The sequence below is a fragment of the Myodes glareolus genome, chromosome 14 (assembly GCF_982192425.1).
Source record: "Myodes glareolus chromosome 14, mMyoGla1.1, whole genome shotgun sequence".
Lineage (NCBI taxonomy): Eukaryota > Metazoa > Chordata > Mammalia > Rodentia > Cricetidae > Myodes > Myodes glareolus.
In genome coordinates this window covers 45,128,979-45,148,479 of record NC_142039.1, presented here as the reverse complement: position 1 = coordinate 45,148,479, position 19,501 = coordinate 45,128,979, and the positions used below count along the sequence as shown (strand labels likewise).

The following is a 19,501-nucleotide window of genomic DNA, read 5'->3' as shown; positions in this document are numbered from 1 at the left end:
ACAAACAAATGCTATGAAAAATCTCAAAACAGGAAATTAACATATAGAAATTGTGAGACCTCATAAAAAGTGTAAATCTTAAAATTTTAAGAATACATGAAGAATATAGACAATCATATATAAATATATGCATATATAGGTATAGACACAGATAAAGATAGATATAGATCAGAGAAGAATTTCAAGGCAATGGTCTAGACCAGTTCTTCAATAAGATCATAGAAGAAAAATTCTCTAAACTAATGCAATGTATTCTCATAGAGATTACAAGAAGCCTAGAAGACTAACTAGAAAACAAAAGTAACTTCTCACAGGATAGCTTAGATAAAACAATAAATATACAGAACAAATAAAGACTATTGGATCATGCAGGAGAAAAGAAATAGAAGTTGTATATAATAACAAGTCCCATCATAATATCTAATTTCTCAATGGACTCTCTGAAAGGCAAAAGAGTCTAAAACAATGCAATCAAAGTTCTAAAAGCCTGTACCAAAAATATCTGCAAAAATATCTGCAGTCTTTGAAGAAGATAGAAAAACTTTCCATGGTATAAATAGGCAACAGAATTTTTGTCCACCAAACCAGTTATATAGAGAACAATGGAACTAAAACTTTGGACAAAAGAAAAGAATAAACATAGCTGAGATATGGTAGTAATTAAGCGAATGAAGCTGCAAATAATAAAAGACAAAATAAAAATAAGAAGACAACCAGAAAAAAATTACTGGAATCAACTTCAATTATAACTTTAAATATGAATAGCCTCAACTTTCAAATCAAGAGACACAGGCTGGCTGATTAGATTAAGAAACAAAATCCATCTTTTTGTTGTCTGCAACAAATGCATCTTAGTTTTAGAGATAGGCACAACCTTAAAGTGAAAGAATGGGAAAAAAAGGTTTTCCAATTACTAGGATCAGAGAGGTAGCAGGTGTTGTTTTATTAATATCAGACAGAATAGGATAAAAGTAAAATTAATCAGAATAGGTAAAGAAGGTAATTTATTATAATCATGGGTTATAATCATGGGAACAATTAAGAAATATGACATTAAAATCCTAAACGTATATAAACCAAATTATGGCCCATCCAATTTCATAAAGAAGTATACTAGTAAAATTAAAGACACATATTAATATTAATCCATAAATATTAAATGATTTTGTATGTCAATTTCTCCATAAGACATGTAAATATTTCTCTGAGGAGAGTAAGAACTACCATTGTCTGCAGTGAGCCAGTTGCTGTAATGATGGAGTTGTCATGGGTAGCAACAGTCACTTCATTTGCAGAATGGCCAGTGTTGCTAGCACATATGGACACAGAACACTACTCACCGGACTCCTCTGTTAAATTTAAATTATGGGTGTGTTGAGTCCCTATTAACACACTGAGTGCTGTTTAATTTTTACCAAATTAAGCATTAATTCATAATAGCTGCAGCAATTTTATATAGCATAATTGCAGCAGTATATAGATGTCGCAAGCAACATTAAAGTGAAACAGATTTAGTTTAAGCATAGAGTGAGTATTTATGAGTACCCAAAATATCACACACTGTACAATTTTAATGAAAGATGTTTAACTAGGGATGGGCATCCTGTTGGCATACCCAGTATGTACTAACGTTGAAGAGATACTGGAGATGCGAAATCATGTTGAACTTCCAAAAACAAAGGAAATGAGAATCATTGAGTTTGAACATTGTTCTCACACTTCTGGGAACTTCCAACGGATATGAATGATTGATAAATAGGATATGGCCACAGGGTCAGCCTGGAGCCAGTCAGATGGAAGAAGTCAGGTGATGTCGTAAAGTTCTGCGTAAGAGAATTGGTCCTACCCCTCATTTTCCTTGGTTCAGACAACCAATGGGAGCGTTCTACATGCACTAAGGAGGCTTACAGAAGTACCTCAAGATGATGAGAACTACTGTCTAACAGGCAATGACGTTAGTACAAATTCCATTGCTCATTTCCATGATGAATCTGATAACTTTGATGACATAGAGTTTATTGTGCTCATATTGCAAGGGGAATTTTTGAATATGATAGGACAGGTGAGATAGCTAGTCATACTACTTCCAAGAACAGAAAGCTACAGGGTACAATTCTATTGTTGCAATTTCCTTGTCCTTGTCCTTGCATCTGAGACACAGCCCATGGAGTACTGCTACCCACGTTTAAGATGCTTCTTTTTGCTGCTAAAGTAGCTAGACATAGAATCACTCTGAGAACTATGCCCAGAAGTTTTTCTTCTAAGTCATTTTATATCATATATTATCATGAAGCTATATTAGGCACCGTAACTCTAGCCCCTGAGATACACTATAAATCGAATAATAAAGCATCATAATCAAAATTTCAAGCAATGTACCTTCATAGGGAGAGGAAGAAGTAGCTATCAACCTGTGTAACAAGAATATTGGACAGTCTCATAAAATGTTCAATATTTCCTAAAATATAATTATATTATGTCTTTCTTCAAGTTTTAACTTTTATTTTAATTTGTTATTATTATATAAATCCATTTAAGACATAGCCAAGGAAATGTTTGACTTAAGCTTGTTTCTCTTTTCCTTCAATAAGTGGACTAGTTTTGAATCCCATTTTTCACTTTAGATGTTGTTGATATTTAGTAAAGGGAAATTTATTGCATTGACTTGCAAGTATTAAAGAGCATAAAAGACTGTGAGGCCTAGTTACGGAGTGATAATTAGCAAATACTTCTCAGATGCTCAAATGTCATGCATCATTTTTAAACAGTTCAAAAACCTCAAGTAATGTCTGTTACCAAAATACGTTAGAGGAGAAGGTAGGGAAATATTTTATTTGATAGGCACAGAAAAGGACTTTTTAAATAGGGCTTTGATATATCAGGCATGAAGGCCAGCAATTGACAGTTATGATTACATAAAGTTAAGCAGCTTCTCTACGGCAAAGGATACCACCCTTTAAGCGAGAAGGCTTTCTATAGACTAGGAAATTATCCTTACTAACTATACATCTCACAGAGGGTTTGTGTCTAATAAATAAAAAGAACTTAAAATCTTAAATACCAAGAAAATAAGCAACCTAATTAAAAATAGGCATGTGAGAGAAAAGTAAATTCTTAAAAGAAGAAATGTAAATTACAAGGATATTTCAAAAACTGAAAGACATCCATATTCTTCTGGAAAAGGCAAATTAAAAATAGAGGTTTCATGTTAGCAGAGTCAAAATGGTTAATATGAAAGAAAGAACAAAAGGAAGGAAGAAAAGAAGAAAGGATGGAATGAAAGAAGAAAATATAAAAGATAAGAAAAAAAGAAGCTGACAACAAATGCTGAAGTGGATTTAGGAACAGCGATATAATTATTCCTACTGGGTGGAAGTTCAAACTGGCTCAGTCATTAGGGATATTGGTGCAGAGAAATAGATCCAAGCTGTACTCCGCTATCCCACTCTGAGGCATATTTAAAATGAATATATATTGTCCTACAAAGATATTTGGTCAGTCATAGGTTATAACTAAGTTTATATTTCCAAGAATAGAGTCTGTTACATGAAACAACCCAAAAAAGCAATCGAAATAGCACTTCCTCAATATCATAAACAAACTTGTTCTTATTACATTAGTGACTACACATGGCCTGGTAGTTCAAATTGTAGCAAGCTCTGTCTAGGACTGTCTAAGACCACTGGTGTCTTTCCTTCTCTTCTCAGAAGACTTCATAGCACTTTTCAACCCTTCAAATACTAACCAAGGGTAAGAGGTTTCTGGTCAGTTCAAGACTGAGTTGGAGTCCTGCAACCAAGGTGAATAGTGGCTTTAATAATAGAGTCTAGCTATCTAATTACAGTGAGCAACCAATAGTCTGTATTATTTCATGCTTTTCTTAGGCCTTTCTGAATGAGAACTACCAGTGGTATGCTGAACTTGGCACTAATATATTCATTTATTCGGACACGTCCTCTTGTAGCAGCATCACTAAGTAACGTGGGATACTTCCATTCAAATTCATTTCTTTACAGAGTGCATTTCAATTGTCTTCAGACTAACTGGGTTTTATAAGAATTCTACATTCACTTAATATTTACTAATCTCTCCTCTACCCATCATTTCCCCAAATTATAATTCATACCCAAACCTTTAACTCACAGTGTTCTCTTCCTATTCATTCATACCATGCCTATATAATATCAAATCTTAATATAGATTTTTACCTTGTTTGAAAGACCATAGTTTCTCCAGGAGCATCTTCATGTATACTAACATTTTAATTAAGATTTTCTCTGGTCCCTTATCTATTCTTTCCCAAGAGCCAATTATGTGATTGCACCTTTCTACTCAAAGTACTCCATATCAATTATGGGATTGAAGTTTTCTACTCAAAGTACTCCAAACCTCTATTTCTATATCACCTGTATTTTAGGGTTCCCTCCCCTAAATGTACCCCCTTGCCAATGACCCACTTCCAGTTTCTTAAATTCCATGAGTAACCAAGTTAAACACATAAAACAGACGATTTAATATTAGGTCCCTCACATGAGAGAAAAAAATATAGCTCATATCTTAGGTAGAGAAGTGACCTGACAGTGTAATTTTTTCTAGTTATGTTAATCGGTCTGCAAAAGTCATTATTTCAGTTTCCTTTAGAACTGAGTAATTTTCCATTTGTTGTATGTATGGCATTTTCATTACCTATTCATCAGTTGATGGGTAGCTAGTCCGATTCCATTTCCGGGTTATTGTGAACAGGGCAGTGAAAAGCAAGGATGGGAAAGATATAAAGTCTTTTGAGTATATGCCCAGACGTCATATAGCTTGGCCAGATGGTACATCAATTTGTAGTTGTGTCAGCTACTTTCATACATGTGTACACACTATCGACGTTATTTCTACTTTGTTTCTTTTCTCGAAAACTCTTCTCATAATTCCTACTCATTCCCAAGTTCATGAGCTCTTCTAGAAAGTACACACATACATGTACATACACACGCGCACACACACATACACACACACACACATGTACAAACTACTGATCTCACTTTCTGTTGCTATTGTTGTTTTCTGTTGCTAATATATGTTGTACATGTATTTAGAGGTGACTACTTGGACCCTGACCTTGGAGAAAAATTATTTACCTTCCTTCGGTAGCCTGTAGTTCTTCATCTGAGGATGGGGTGTTGTGTTGAAGAACTACAGGCTACAAAAGGAAGGTGAATCATTTTTCCCCAAAGTCAGAGTCCCATGTCTGTTGGCATGCAACTTGTAGGAGTCATTATACAGATTTTATTTCAGCAACCATAGTGTTGAAAGTTACAGGAGCACTATCCCTGACATATCTATACAACAAGTATCTCTTAACAAGTGTCTTGGCCCTCTGATTCTTACTGTCACACCATTCTCTCTTCCACAATGATACCTGAACCTTAAATGTTGTCATGGTAGTCTAGATACAGCAACTGGGACATGGACTCACACAGTATCATTTGCTCTACATTTTGAGCATTATGGTTTTATTACTGACTCCATCTCTTACAAAAGAGTATATTTTACAGGTAGGATAAATTGTAGGTAAAAGGTTTTGTGACTGCATGGATATCCAAGTTTCTCTTTCAGAAACCTGAAGAACACCTTCCCACACCAAAGGGACTAGAACATAGGAGTGAAGGTGGTATGGGAGGTTCTTCTGTCTATGTGTTGCCTTTATTGGTTAATGAATAAAAAAACTGGTTTGGCCTTTAGCATGGGAGGAGAGAGGCAGAGTTAGAGAGAAGTCATGGAGCTGCCAGAGACAGACACTGGAAACTTTACCCTGTATGCTGTGACCATGTGACGAAATACAGATGAATAGAAATGGGTTAAATTAATATGTAAGGGTCAGTCAATAAGAAGCTAGAGCTAATGCCATAAGCAGTGATTTAATTAATATGGTTTCTGTGTGATTATTTCCGTTCTGGGCGGGCAGGACAAACAAGCAGCCTGCCTCCAACATGAAGGCTCTGTGTAGGCAGTAGTTCTCTGCTTCTCTGTGTTCATTGAGTTGTGTGGGCATTGTGCTTGACAGTGGGGCTGCACTGTGTATTTGCAGAGAGCAACCTTTGTCATAGCAATTGCCTGGGTTGTTTTGAGATTTCCATGGTACTTTAAGTTCTTTGAGAATTTCAGACATGTGTTTTGATCATATTCACTGCCTGTCTTTGTCAATGTTCTAGTTCTCTGAAGTGACACCATGACCATGGTAACTCTTATAAAGGAAGACATTTTATTAGGCTTGCTTACAATTTCAGAGGTTTAGTCCATGGTCATCATGACAAGGGGCATGGTGCTATGCAGGCAGACATTGATACTAGAGAAGTAGCCGAGAGTTCCACATCCAGGTGCACAAGTCAGAAGAAGAGAGAGACTATGGGCTTGGAGTAGGCTTTTTGGGACCTCAAAGCTCACCCCAATTGACATAGTTTCTCCAACAAGTCCACATCTTTTAATTCTTCCAAGTAGTTCCACTCCCAGGTGACCAAGTATTCAAATCCATGAACCTATGGGGCCGTTTTCATTTTAATTGCCTGACATAAAAATTCAACTCTTCTTTGCTCTATCCTTCTTCCTTACTCATACAATATTTTATTTTTTCTTAAAATCATTAAGTTTAACTTATACTATTGAAATATTCTTGGATGTGTGGTATCCCACTGGAACATATCTGACTTACCAAGGGCTGAAGTCATAGAGAAAGCTGACTCTATTTCTCTTAGCATTTATGTACTCTCAGTAGTCCATGACTACTGGTGAGAATCTTGCCTTCTCTTCCCCATTCTAGGATTTGGTCTTGCTTGAGTTGCATGATTTCACAACTTCTCTAAATTCATATGTATCACTCTTCTGCTATGTCCAGAAATCATCACTTCTGATTCTTACATTATTTATGGCATCTCTTCTGTAATGATCCCTGAGCCTTGTGAAGAGAGGATTTGATTAATATGTCTAACATAGGGCTAAACATTTTACAAGCTCTTATTGTATTTACCTTGGCCAGTTGCTGATCTCTGTATTAATCACCATCAATGGTTAAAGAAACTTTTCTGATGAGGATTGAGGCTTGTATTAGTCTATTTTTATGATAATAAATCATAAGTATTCCATTTATCATATTTCCCATTTATCAGAACGGTAAGTATAGACCCTTCTTTAGGATCTTTAACCTAACTTAAGTTCCTATGCCAAATAATAGTACCAGATATGTATTTCATAAAGATAAATCCAGTAAGAAAGCTACCGGTTCCTCCTATGATCCTAGGGCCACTATTGCATCAGTTAGCATGTCTTAGAGGCCAGTTGTTACTGTAGCTGGCAGGGATCACAGCTAGTTAAGATTGGTAATTTTCTCTTCCTATACTATGAATAACACCTTCCAGTACTTTCATAGCTAGCTAGCAGGGAAGAAGCTTCCAGTTCATCACCAGCTTGATTTCTCCATGTTCTTGACTCCAGTATGCACTGCCTTCAGCAATAAGGTATTACAGAACAGTAAGTTCTGGAGGTTAAACAGTAGCATTGACAGAGACTGTGATGTTTTGGAGTGTATGAGATGTTATACTCCAACGTTGCCCTCCCATTTCCACCCCAGTTTTGCACTTCCTGTTCCATTATTTCCCTTTAATCATCTATACCACTGTGTCCTAGCCTCCTTTCCTTAAAAGCCACCATCGACAATGACTACTTGCTAACTTCTAGAGCTCTATAGGTATTCCAAATGAAGCATACAAATCTGAATATTCAAAGCTAAAATATATCAATGGAATAATACATGAGAAATTTGTCTTTTTGAGTCTGGATTATCTCACTCAGAATAATTTTTTCTAGTTCCATAAACTTTCCTTCTGATTTTTTTTTAGCAGTTGAGTAATATTCCATTGTGTAAATATACCACACTTTCATTCTTTATACTTAGTTTATGGGCATCCAGGATGAATACAGTAGCAATGAACACAGAAGTGCAGGCATTTCTAGAACAGGCTGTAGTCTCTTTTATTATCTACTCAGGGATACTATAGTTGGATCATATGGAAGATATATTGGTGTGCAAAGTCCTTCTGTATATGTGTTGATTTTATTGTTTGATAAATCAAGCTGTTTTGACCAATGGATTAACAGAGTAAAGATAGGCAGGAAATCCAAACAGAGATACATAGAGAGAGTGGATAGAGTCAAAGAGGCACCATATAGCTGCCAAAGGAGAAAGGCACCAGAAAGATTATTAGAAATGGGTTAATTTAAGATGTAAGAACTAGTTAGAAAGACACTTAAGCTATTGACCAAACAGTGTTGTAATTAATATAGTTTTTGCATAATTATTCGGACTGGGAAGTCAATAAACAAATGAGAAATCCTTGTTTACAATATATTTCCAACTCTTTGATAAACCTCCACCCTCCACATTGATTCTTAATGAGGTAAACCAAACACAGAAAGAAAACACATTTGTAGACACTAGCTTTGAATTGTTAAGTGTGTGTTTAGAGTATCAATACATGTCAGAAAATCAGCAATTTACTATGTGAGATAATTTAAGGGAAGTGAAATTTAATGTAAATAGTTTGAAGGTTAAAGGGAAATAATGGAACAGGAAGGTAAAAATAGATTGGTGTATAAGAGAACAAGGTAGAAGAGGAAGAATGGAAAGAGGTAACTAAAATAAAGACTTTGAACATGTCCTCTGGAAATGATTAACTGTAGAAACTTATTATAATATACACTGGGGATACCTAAGGAGAAAAATGGGTAAATAAAAGACCTAGAAAACTGAGATGAATGATATATTATAGACATGGGATAAGTGTTGTGCACATGAATTCAGAGAGGCTGTCATTATATACACAACTTCTGTGCAAGATAAAGGCACCATATAGGATAGATAGACGTCAAAATGCCAACCTTTGCTGATGAGTTATTGGGAAGTGATAGCTTTTGGGGAATGAGAGTCATATTTCTTTAGGTCTGTGGCAATATGTAATTCGTCATACACCAGTGTATATGATACTACACTCTCACCTTTATGGGTGGCACTAATACTGTACTCAGTGGCAACAAAATACACATATAAATTATGATAAAAGAGGGGCATGAAGTTGCAACAAATGAGGATGTTATGGTGTTGTGAGGAGTAGGAACAGGGCAGGAATGTATGAGTGTGGTCAAGCTACATTACATATCTGAATGAAAATTTCAAAACACAGGCTAAATTTTTAAAAAGAATGTGAATTTCCATATTATATTCAGGTGATTATAAAAGAAGAACCAAAGTGAGCCGAAGGATAGTCATGAAAGAAGTGCATGTGTGAACAAAATCTTTGCCCAGTGTTTCATGGCTTCACTGCTTTGAACTGCAGACTTCTTTAATTTTCAATGTTTTCTATTTGATTATATAAGGGGATTTAAATGCAAGTATATAAATATACTTTGGACACATTTTGCCTCAATCCACAATATAACCTATTTTTTCTTTACTCCGATCATATTAGCTCACTTTGTTCCAAAAGACAATATTATTTTGACTTATGTATCATCTGATCCTCTAAAAATACAGATGTTTATTTATCTTTATAAAATTTTAGACTCCTAAATGAAAGAACATATATTTGCCTATTTAGTACTGTCTCAATTAATTTAATGTAATTATTTCCAATTACATCCATTTTCTTGCAAATGTTACCTCTACTTTCTTGTTATGAGTTTTAGAAAATTCCACTTAGCATATAAACCACAAAATTATTTTTATCTATCTCCTGTGTTCATGGTCATGTATGGGAGGATTATTTTTCAGTAGGAGACAATAGCCATAGTCAGCAATAAATTTAGTCATGTATTTGGGAGGTCATAATTGTTCAGTCTTCTAATCCTTTATGTACTTATTAATAAGGTATAGGAACGGAAATACAGAAAAATGAAAGGAAGATGCCCTAGGAATGTATAGCTTTCATTCCTTGTTATGTAACTTTAGTCAGTAGAGGATGAAAGGAAAAAACTAACTAGTATGAAAAATATGGTAAATTGGGTATCATCTAGAGAAGCCCTTAGAGATGCAGTGTGAACAGAGCATACATAGTTGAGATGATGCTAAGACAACCAGAATTCAGAGGGGCTCTTTGAAGACAGTTGGAGAGAAATCAGGAACCATTTAATACTTTTATCCTAAGACACTTTAGGTTTTTCAAAATATTTCACAATGCTAGGGAAATGTAGTCCCCTCACAACTGTGTTGTCTGGGAGAACTTTAAATGTTGCACTGTCAGAATTCTTTCCTTAAAAAACGCCTTACTGAGTGAGGTAAGCCAGACCCAAAAAGAGGAATATGGTATGTATTCACTCATATGTGGTTTCTAACCATAATTAAAGGTCTTTGAGCCTATTATTCGTTATCCTAGAGAAGCTAAATAAGAAGGTGAACCTGTTGAAAATCATGTAGCTATCTGCCTGGAGATTGGAAATAGACAAGAGTCCCAGGTAACCTCGGGTGCATGGTGGGGTGGGAGGGTTGTTGGAAGGGGAGAGGGTTAGAGAGAAGGGAGTAGTGGAGTAATGGGGAAAGGTAGGTGGACTGGGATGGGGGTAGGGAGGAAGGATGGATATGAGATTAGGGAAGAATATATCTCAACTAAGGGAGTCATTTTAGGGTTTACAGGAGACTTGATTATAAATGGGATCCCAGGTCCAAGGAGAGATCCCCAGACTGTTCTCTAGACAGAGGAGAAGGTGCCTGAACCGGCCTTGGCCTATAACCGTACTGATGAAGATTTTGCTTATCACCATAGATCCTTCATCTGATGATGGATGGCGATACAGATGGAGACCTACATTGGAGCACCGGACTGAGCCCCCCAAGGTCCAAATGAGGGGCAGAAAAAGGAAGAACATGAAAAAAAACTCAGGACCGCGAGGGGTGCGATCACCCACTGATACAAGGGGACTGATCTAATGAGAGTTCACCAAGGCCAGTTGGACTGGGACTGAACGAGCATGTGATCCAACCAGATTTTCTGAATGTGGCCAGATCTCTGAATGTGGCTGGTCCGGAGCCTTTCTGAAAAGCCACTGACAATGACACTGGGACTTGTTTCCTCTGCATATGCTGGATTTTTGGGATCCAGTCTGTTCGGATACTCACCTTCAGGGACCTGGAAGGAGTGGGGAGGAACTTGAACTTCCCACAGGGCTGGAAGCCCTGACTGCTCTTAGGGATGAAGAGGGAGTAGGAGGGGGAGGGGGGAGTGGGAGGGTGTTGGGAGGAGGGGCGGAAATGAAAACTTTCATAATTTAATAAACTTTTAAAAAAAATCCAAAGAATTCCAAGTTTCGGGAATAGGTTGAATAAAAATTTGTGAAAAATGTCTCCCCTGGATTCTAATAACTAAGTATACATCGAAGTTTCCTAATGGCTAAATTAATTGTGAAATATGTTATTTACATGCCTAACTTTTGTTATTTGTCAAATATTTGGTGGGAATATGTTAATGGGATGAATAGATCTTTTTTAAATTAAATGAAGTACAGCAGTTGTGACCAATTGGCTTCTCAGATGGTTGCATAAAAGGAGTCAGTTTTTATTTTAAAAGAAAATAGTCATCATACCCAGCATGCATTCAAGAGAGGAAAACTTAAAGGAAGCTTCACAGCAAAGCATCATCCAACATCATCTCGGAAACAGATGTGATGGAAAGGGCTTAACAGTCTTTTTGCTTTAATATTTTGCACTTTACAATCTTGAGAGACATTTCAACCTTTTGAGCATTTTTGCCTGCGCAGCGGATCAAGTTATAAAATGCAAAATGGCGTTCCTCTTCTCTGTCTGACAACAAGGATACCAATCCAGACCAGGCAGGGTATTTCTCATTCCCTTCATCTTTACTTTGAACCTGATTATCAAAAGGAGAGTCAGCAATAAATTATATTTTAGTATTTTGGGATGCATAACTTTTGAATACTTGAGGAGAGTAAGGATTGCTAAACTCAGCCAAAACCTATGGATTTTCATGAGAAATGAACCAAGGTATCTAAAATATAAAAACTGATGTATGCGTTCTCTGCATGATGAAGTCTTACAGAAGTTAAATTGGCTGACAGGAAGTTACTTGATTTTTGGACATGGAATTGAGAAAAATACAAGGGAGGATACAATGTTCATTCAATCTCTTAAGTAATGTCACATGTCCTCAACATACTTCCTGACTTGTCCTTTATTTTTCTTAATAGGTTCTTATATTGAAACATTGTCCTTTTCTCTCTGTCTCTCCTTTTCTCTCTCTCTCTCTCTCTCTCTCTCTCTCTCTCTCTCTCTCTTTCTCTTCTTTACGAAATAAGGTTTCTCTGTAACTTTGGAGACTGTCCTGAAACTCTGTAGACCAGGCTAGCCTCAAACTCACAACCACCTGGCTATTCCTTTCTTATTTTCAACCAAATTAATACTTCATATAATGTCTACACCCCATACCTGAGAGTCAGTGACCCTTCCATCAAGGGATAACCATAATAAGAAATCTGCTCAAGTGCCTGAGTGACTGATTTCCTTACCACAAAGGGTTTCATCCCCATGTAAATGGTGAGCAGATGTTCTCTTTAGGTCCTCAGGATGTGGAGTTCTGAGTGAAACACCCCTCACAGAGTTGGAATTACCGGCCTCCTCGTAAATAACGTATCTATAACTTCAATGCCTAATGTTTTCTTTTGTAGAGACAATTTTCAAAACTGAATTCTCCTTGCCCTGGTCAACTCTTTTATTTAGAAGAAATGTAAAGAAGTGTAAAAGGACCGCTCACCTGGCTGAGAATGCTCCTAACCCCTGCCAGGAGTCCAGCGTTCTTTTTCTCAATCTCTCTGGCTTTGGAGAGGAGAGTAGTAGGGACATCTTTCAGAGTTGGCATTTCTCTTGATAGATAGTACAGAGGGACTTTCCAGGCATCCAGTAAGTTTTCCACTAACTTCAGTAGGATGACTGGCTAAGTAACCATATTTGAACAATCACATTAAAATATGAAAACCAACAGCATTAGACACAGACAGTTTTTTGCTCAAAAGGGGGAAATAAGCTTTCGTTGTTACTTGAGTGCATATTTAAAACACCCTTTTGTAAGGTATATAAAGGTATGAAATATTTCCATTGACCTTGTGGTTTAAAGCTTGGATGAATTTAATTCAGAAATTCCAGTAGAGCATTTTAAAGTTGTTAGCAAAGAAAAGAGAAAAAAAACTTTTATTAAATGCGTTCTCATCTCATCTCCACTTCCCCATTTTCCTTCATTAATTCGTCATTATTTTAGTAAGCGTTGTAGAGACACAGACTGTTTTAGCCATTAAGAAATACATGGAACATGCATTCTAAGTGTAAGCCTATACAATTGTGTAAGGATATAAAATAAAGTGCAATTTAAATTTCGTTGAGATCGCTTATGGCAGGAAATTAGAAGTGAGAGAGGGTAAAGATTAAGAATTAAAGGGGACATGCACGATATGGAGCCTTGGCAGCACGCAGTGGGGATGGGTATACATAGTGAAGCAGCTTCTTATGCTCACTGTATGCCTTTCTTTAGCTGACTTTCAGGTATGACAGTAAAGGCAGAACAATCAGTTAAGAATCAACACTTAGGACCAGAAACATAAGTAAAAGCTGTAGGTGCCAAAAAGAAATGTTGAATGAGTTAGTAGCATAGAGTAGTCAACACAGAGTCCATTACCAAGATATCACTACAGCCATATCGGCAATGAATAAGTTCACATTACTGCAGTTAACAATGAATGTCAATAATTAAAAATTTTCCAAGAATATGTAGATCTTGACGATTTGGCATTGAAAAAGGTCCCCTCCATAAATGGTTTATAGATCTGTTAAATTTTACTTGGCTGATTTTTCTTACAATTTAAATCTACATAGCAAAATTTATTTTTGTTTTTCATTCCCCGCCCATTTCTTGCAGATACAATTCTCATTCTAAATACGATATAAATAGCTTATAGTATGGCAAAGCCAGTGTATGGATTTGGTCAAAATCATACCAAAGTCAAAGGTAGGGAACTCACATGTGTCTTCAGAGCCTTACTCCTGGGTTTTGGAAGATCAAGCGAAGATGTGTGGCACTTTTTCAGGTTCTTGTTAATGAGCTGCTGTCTCTGGGCATACTGATTATCCTGGAAATGATAAAATATGTGACTACTTGGTGACTAAAAATTGTGTGAATGAATCAATGATCAAAACACACTAATGTACTTGATAGATGTTTCATTATTAAAATAAAATATAAATATAGTAAGGAAATGAGCCATTTAACTACATTTTACATTCAATCTGTAGTCTTAATATATATTCATAAAACTTTCAAATTTTCTAAACTTTCTGCTTCATACTATTCTCAGCAAAATATTCCTATTCAGCAAAATCCAGCAAGGCTACCAAGTACCAATTTTTAAAGTATAATTTGTAACAAATGTCATAGTAAACAGCTTTTATTTCAAACACTTTGGCATCTGCATAAGTATCCCTCATTCAGTTCACTAGGAATAACAAAAGGCTTTGTATTGATCATGACAAAATAAGTCTTAAGCCCTATGCAGAATACACTAGGAAATATTAAGCTGTGAACCAGTTAAAATAGAAAATTAATTGATTTTTGTATGCTAATCAATATTTAATTATTTGGTATATACTTCTAAATCTTTATTGTGTAAAATATCTATTATTCAAAACTACTACTAATGACATACTTGGTAGTTTGAATGGATATTTAGGATGATTCTGAATGTCCTAGGTGACCTATTAGGAAATGTAAATGGCAGAAACAATAATATGTGAAATAAAGGTTTGGAATATATAGGCTTTGCAAGCACTGAGCCAACTTCTCACAAGTCCATCAATGCACAGAAGACACCATTGTGTCATCATTGGCTAGAATAGAACATCTACCATAAAGCCGTAAAGATGCTTTCATCATGAATGTCTGACCTATTTCTCTGAACCAGATCCCCTTGCTATTAAATCATTTATCTTGAATAGCTTGAAATTGTTAATAACATTTATTAATATGAAGATTGAATGTTAATTTTCTTTCTTTTTTGCATGACTTGGTTGGCCTCAGTGTCCTTAACTTCCTTTAATATTAGCAAGTCACTGCAATGCATTCTTCTTTATTAGATAATACAGAATCCAAAGGTGAGTAATGCAGGCAAACACTAGGCTACTAGATACAATGAGAAAGAATCAAATCTTTCCTCAGCCTGTCTTGTGTGTATTTATGTCACAGTAACGAATCAAAATAGAAGTTTAAAACTAGAGAAAACTAAGATTATATCTTAGCAAATATTTGACAATTCATGAGACTGCCCTATTTTCTGGTTCCACAACCTAGTAGCCTCCATTGTTTCTACCTATGAAGTTACAATGTTTGAAGTTTGAACTACGATGCTTTCCACATTAGACTATACTATAAATTAACCATTTCAATTTGGGAGCCGTTTGGTAAGAAGCTGGAAGTCAGGGGTAATACTTACGAATTCAGTGAACATTTCAAATGCTTCTTTGTTTATTTGCTCAGACAAGCTCACTGCTCGACCAATCATTTCTTCCAAAGAAGCAAAGCAACGCCCATTTCTCATTAAACATATGGGCACTGAGGCCACTTCTTCCCACAAAAGCAGGTTGGACATCAGTAGTAGAAGCAGTGGACCTGGTAAAAGAGCATAATGACTCTGAGATCTAATCTATCTGAGTTTGTCAAGAGAGGCATTATCAAACTAAGCCTTTGCTAATAGTGGCCTCCTTTGAACATACTGTTATGTTTAATTTTGTGGGAATAACAAACATTTTCCAATGTTGACATTCAATTAATGGATTATACTTGTTCATATTCATATTTTGTAACATGAGTGTCTCTTGGTAGTTCTTTATTACTCCTTGCATTGTTTTGGCAGTCTTCAAACTTTTGGAGTTCAAGGTAAGTGTGCCAGTGTGTGTTCACGTCATTCTCTTCAGACAGGTCAAGGTCTCCTGGTTCTCTGGTGATTTTTAGTAACATCACTCAAGAGTTTGTAATTCTTTTAATTGTTAATTCTATTTTATTCACAGCAGTTTTTATTTTATCTGTATGTGTATGGCATGTAGGGCTGGCAACTACAGCGGCCAGAAGAGGGATTAGATTTCCAGGGATTAAAGATATACACAGTTCTGAGCAGCCATGTTAGTAGTAGGAACCAAACCCAGGTCCTATTCAAAAAAAGCAATTGTTCTGATTCACTGAGTTATCATTCTAGGCTTCAAATTTTTAATTTTAGCTCAGTATCTAATATTAGGATTTTGGACATCAGTGTAAGAAGAACAGTTCTGGTTCTGTGTTTATTTTCATGACAAATAAGAATAAACTCATTATTGTTTATTTACAAATACGTATGATAAAGAGAATGACATTATTAAAATGAAGCCACATTGTGGAACTTCCAGCTCAGTGTTATAATGGCATGAGTTTCTTCTCTTACCAAAATGTTCCTACCTTTCTTCTGAATTTATGTTTTATACCAACCATAATGATAAAATAGATTACTTGCAGAAATTCTACATTTCATTGTCCCTACTCTCAGTAGCTTGGAGGAACGAACATAATAACAGTGGAGCTCTTGCACGGCCCCTGAGGCTTTGTGATTGTAGCAAGTTGTCAGCATTGTACACAACTGCCATATTCTCTTTATGATTTGATAATCAGGCATTAAGCAGTTGCCTTTATCTTCTTTATGGTCTTTGTGTATCACAATTATAAAATGTTTTGTGATAAGCAGAATTGGTGTCATAATCAATTCAATTTTTTTCATGAAATGTCAGTAAAGGGCCATAACATATTGATAAGTTATAATGTTAATTCTATGAATCAATATCAATGTCTAAAAATGGATTATTTATACACCTTCAGTGATACCAGTCTGAAAAACTCCTGACACTAAGAAGCTTTGATAAATGCAGTTGGAAATGTACAACAGAAATTTAGAAACTTAATAATATTTATACATTAAAAACACATAAACTGAATACTCAAAATAACTAAAATAACTAAAACAATCAAAATACTCTATGGTATACAAGAACCTTTAAAATAAAATAATTGTTTGGATAGTTTCTATTACGGAATAGAACTGTTCAAAAATCACAAAAGTTTTTCCAAATTTATTTTATGCATGAGAGATATTTATGTGTAAAATAAATAGAAACACATTTGTATAAGTTTATCATCTGAAGGATTTTAATAATCTAAGAGGAGTCAAAGGAGTTGTATTTTGCCTACAACTTCATAAAATTTCAAAGTTTGCTTTTGTGAAATTTTTGAATGCTAACAATTTGTTTAACTTGGGAATATAATCAAGAAGATAAAGGTAAATATTAGCAAAGTGTCTTTTGTAGTAAAGGGTACTTTTCTTGACTGAAATTCAAAGCTGTATAGAGCCACATCTGCTAGTTTTGTCTGCTGTGTCAATAAAACTGAAAATATGATTCAGTTCATTCAAGTCAAGCAAGACCCAGAAGACAGAATATGTTATATTCTTCCCATTGTAGTTGTAACAGATTGTACCCACTCTTGTTCTCTTATTCAGACTGAAAATGTTTGCAAGTTTGTCTTTATGAGAAGGATCAGTCCATGTTCTGGAACTCTCTTCACCACTCTTTGCTAAACAGCCTCATGGCTGGTCTCTACCACTAGACACAGATGCTTTTCCTCCCTTTTACTGAGGTCAACCAAGACGATGTAAAATGTCTGTAGCCATTGTTTAATGTCTCCAGGTAGGAAGATATCCCTTTGTTAATTATTTTTCTCTTACCAACTAACCTCTCTGCCAACTCAATAAGCCAAATCAAGCCAGATCAGATTGAATTATAAGATGCCCAATTTTAATGGATGGCAACACTCCCGGGTGGTTTTCTAGGAAAACACAGAAAGGGAAATAGAGAATCGAAAAGACCACAGAAAAGAGGAAGACTACCAGAGAGGGAAAAGGGGAGGCCTCATGTTCTATCTTTGGAGGGCAGTTTAAATAGCCTCTGGCGGTGGTCTTGATTTTCCCTGGGGAGGGGTCACCAGTTGGCTGGCTTTCTTGGAGGTGGAGTCTGGACTGTGGCCACTCCCAGGGGAGCAGGTTTGGAATGGAGTTTTCCACCCAACATTTTAAGATGGTTTCCAAGGGGCTGGGGTGAGGCCCTCCCAACTAAACACCCTTCAGAATCAATGATACAATGGTGCATTGTGTAGTTGTTTCCTAGAGAAATAGTTGGGAAAGTTTTCTCAGACCCTTCTTACTTCCCTGTGTAAGGCATGAACACATTCCCATTCACTGAACATATGAGAAAACAACAACAACAATAACAACAACAACAACAACAACACACACACACAGACACACAGACACACAGACACACACACACACACACACACACACAGGCACACCAAAAACAAAAGGACCAAGCCCAGCAACAACAACAGCAAACCGGTTCTAACCAGTTTCATTTGTAGGGGGGAGGGGAGAGGTGGGCGGGGGGGGGGAGGGGGAGCAGAGAAAAATGTAGAGCTCAATAAAAGTCAACAATGAAAAAAAAGGCAATGTTTATGGTCAACTAGAGGAATTCCAGAGAAGAGTTACTGACAAGAGCATAGTTGAATTAAGACAGCTAGAATTTATACCTCTAAAGAATCTCATTAAAATTTGGGAACCATAACACCATGCGCCATATGAGAACAATAACACCAAAAAAAAAAAAGGGAAAGAAAGAAGGAAAGAAAGAAAGAAAGAAAGAAAGAAAGAAAGAAAGAAAGAAAGAAAGGAAGGAAGGAAGAAAGGAAGGAAGGAAGGAAAAGAAAACTACTGCTCAGACCAGTTTTGTAAAACAAAGTAATGGGCAAGGTTGTAGTTGGAAAGATTAGTTTAGTGACCCGTAACTTACAGAGGCACGGATGAGTTAAAGACAGCTGCATCTCTGAGGAGTTCCAGAGCAGCACAGCAACTGACTCAAGAGATCCGCTTCACAACAAACAAACCTTAAGTTAATTTTTCCTCTTATATAGTGTTTCACACCATCCCCAAGGCCATATATTGCCAGGAGCAGAGGAAGTAATATGCAAATCCAAGTTGAGGAGACCTCGACAGCCCTCAGGGGTTGTTTACAACCTAATTGTCATGATGATTAACCTATCTTTAACTCCTAGTTTACTTTATTCTAAGCATGGGATTAGAGCCCAAATTGCATTGTAAACCACAACAGTAAACTCTGCTCCATGAAGACGCGGGTGTTTCTTACTGTGCCCAAAGAATTCATTATTTTCTTTATGTTCTTAGATATTTTAGTTACTACTTCTGAAATTTTCATTGACTACTGGATGTGTCAAAATATTGATTTCATTGTTTTTGGAGCATTGGGAAGAAGGTCAAAAAAGGGTTAGAAATTTTGAGCAATTTAACCTTGTGAATCTTTTCCAATATCTATGGAACACAGTAT

At 36.1% G+C, this 19,501-nt stretch overlaps 1 protein-coding gene across 1 annotated transcript; it reads right to left on the bottom strand.

Moving 5' to 3' along the window:
• Positions 1–11,708: 11,708 nt before the first annotated feature.
• LOC125396187 (prolactin-2A1-like) lies at positions 11,709–18,980 on the bottom strand. Its single transcript, XM_048428013.1, has 5 exons — positions 18,950–18,980; positions 15,523–15,698; positions 14,059–14,166; positions 12,801–12,980; positions 11,709–11,900 (listed from the first exon to the last, which is right to left on the bottom strand). Exons 1-5 carry the CDS (start codon positions 18,978–18,980, stop codon positions 11,709–11,711), a joined length of 687 nt encoding a protein of 228 aa, XP_048283970.1.
• Positions 18,981–19,501: the final 521 nt, after the last annotated feature.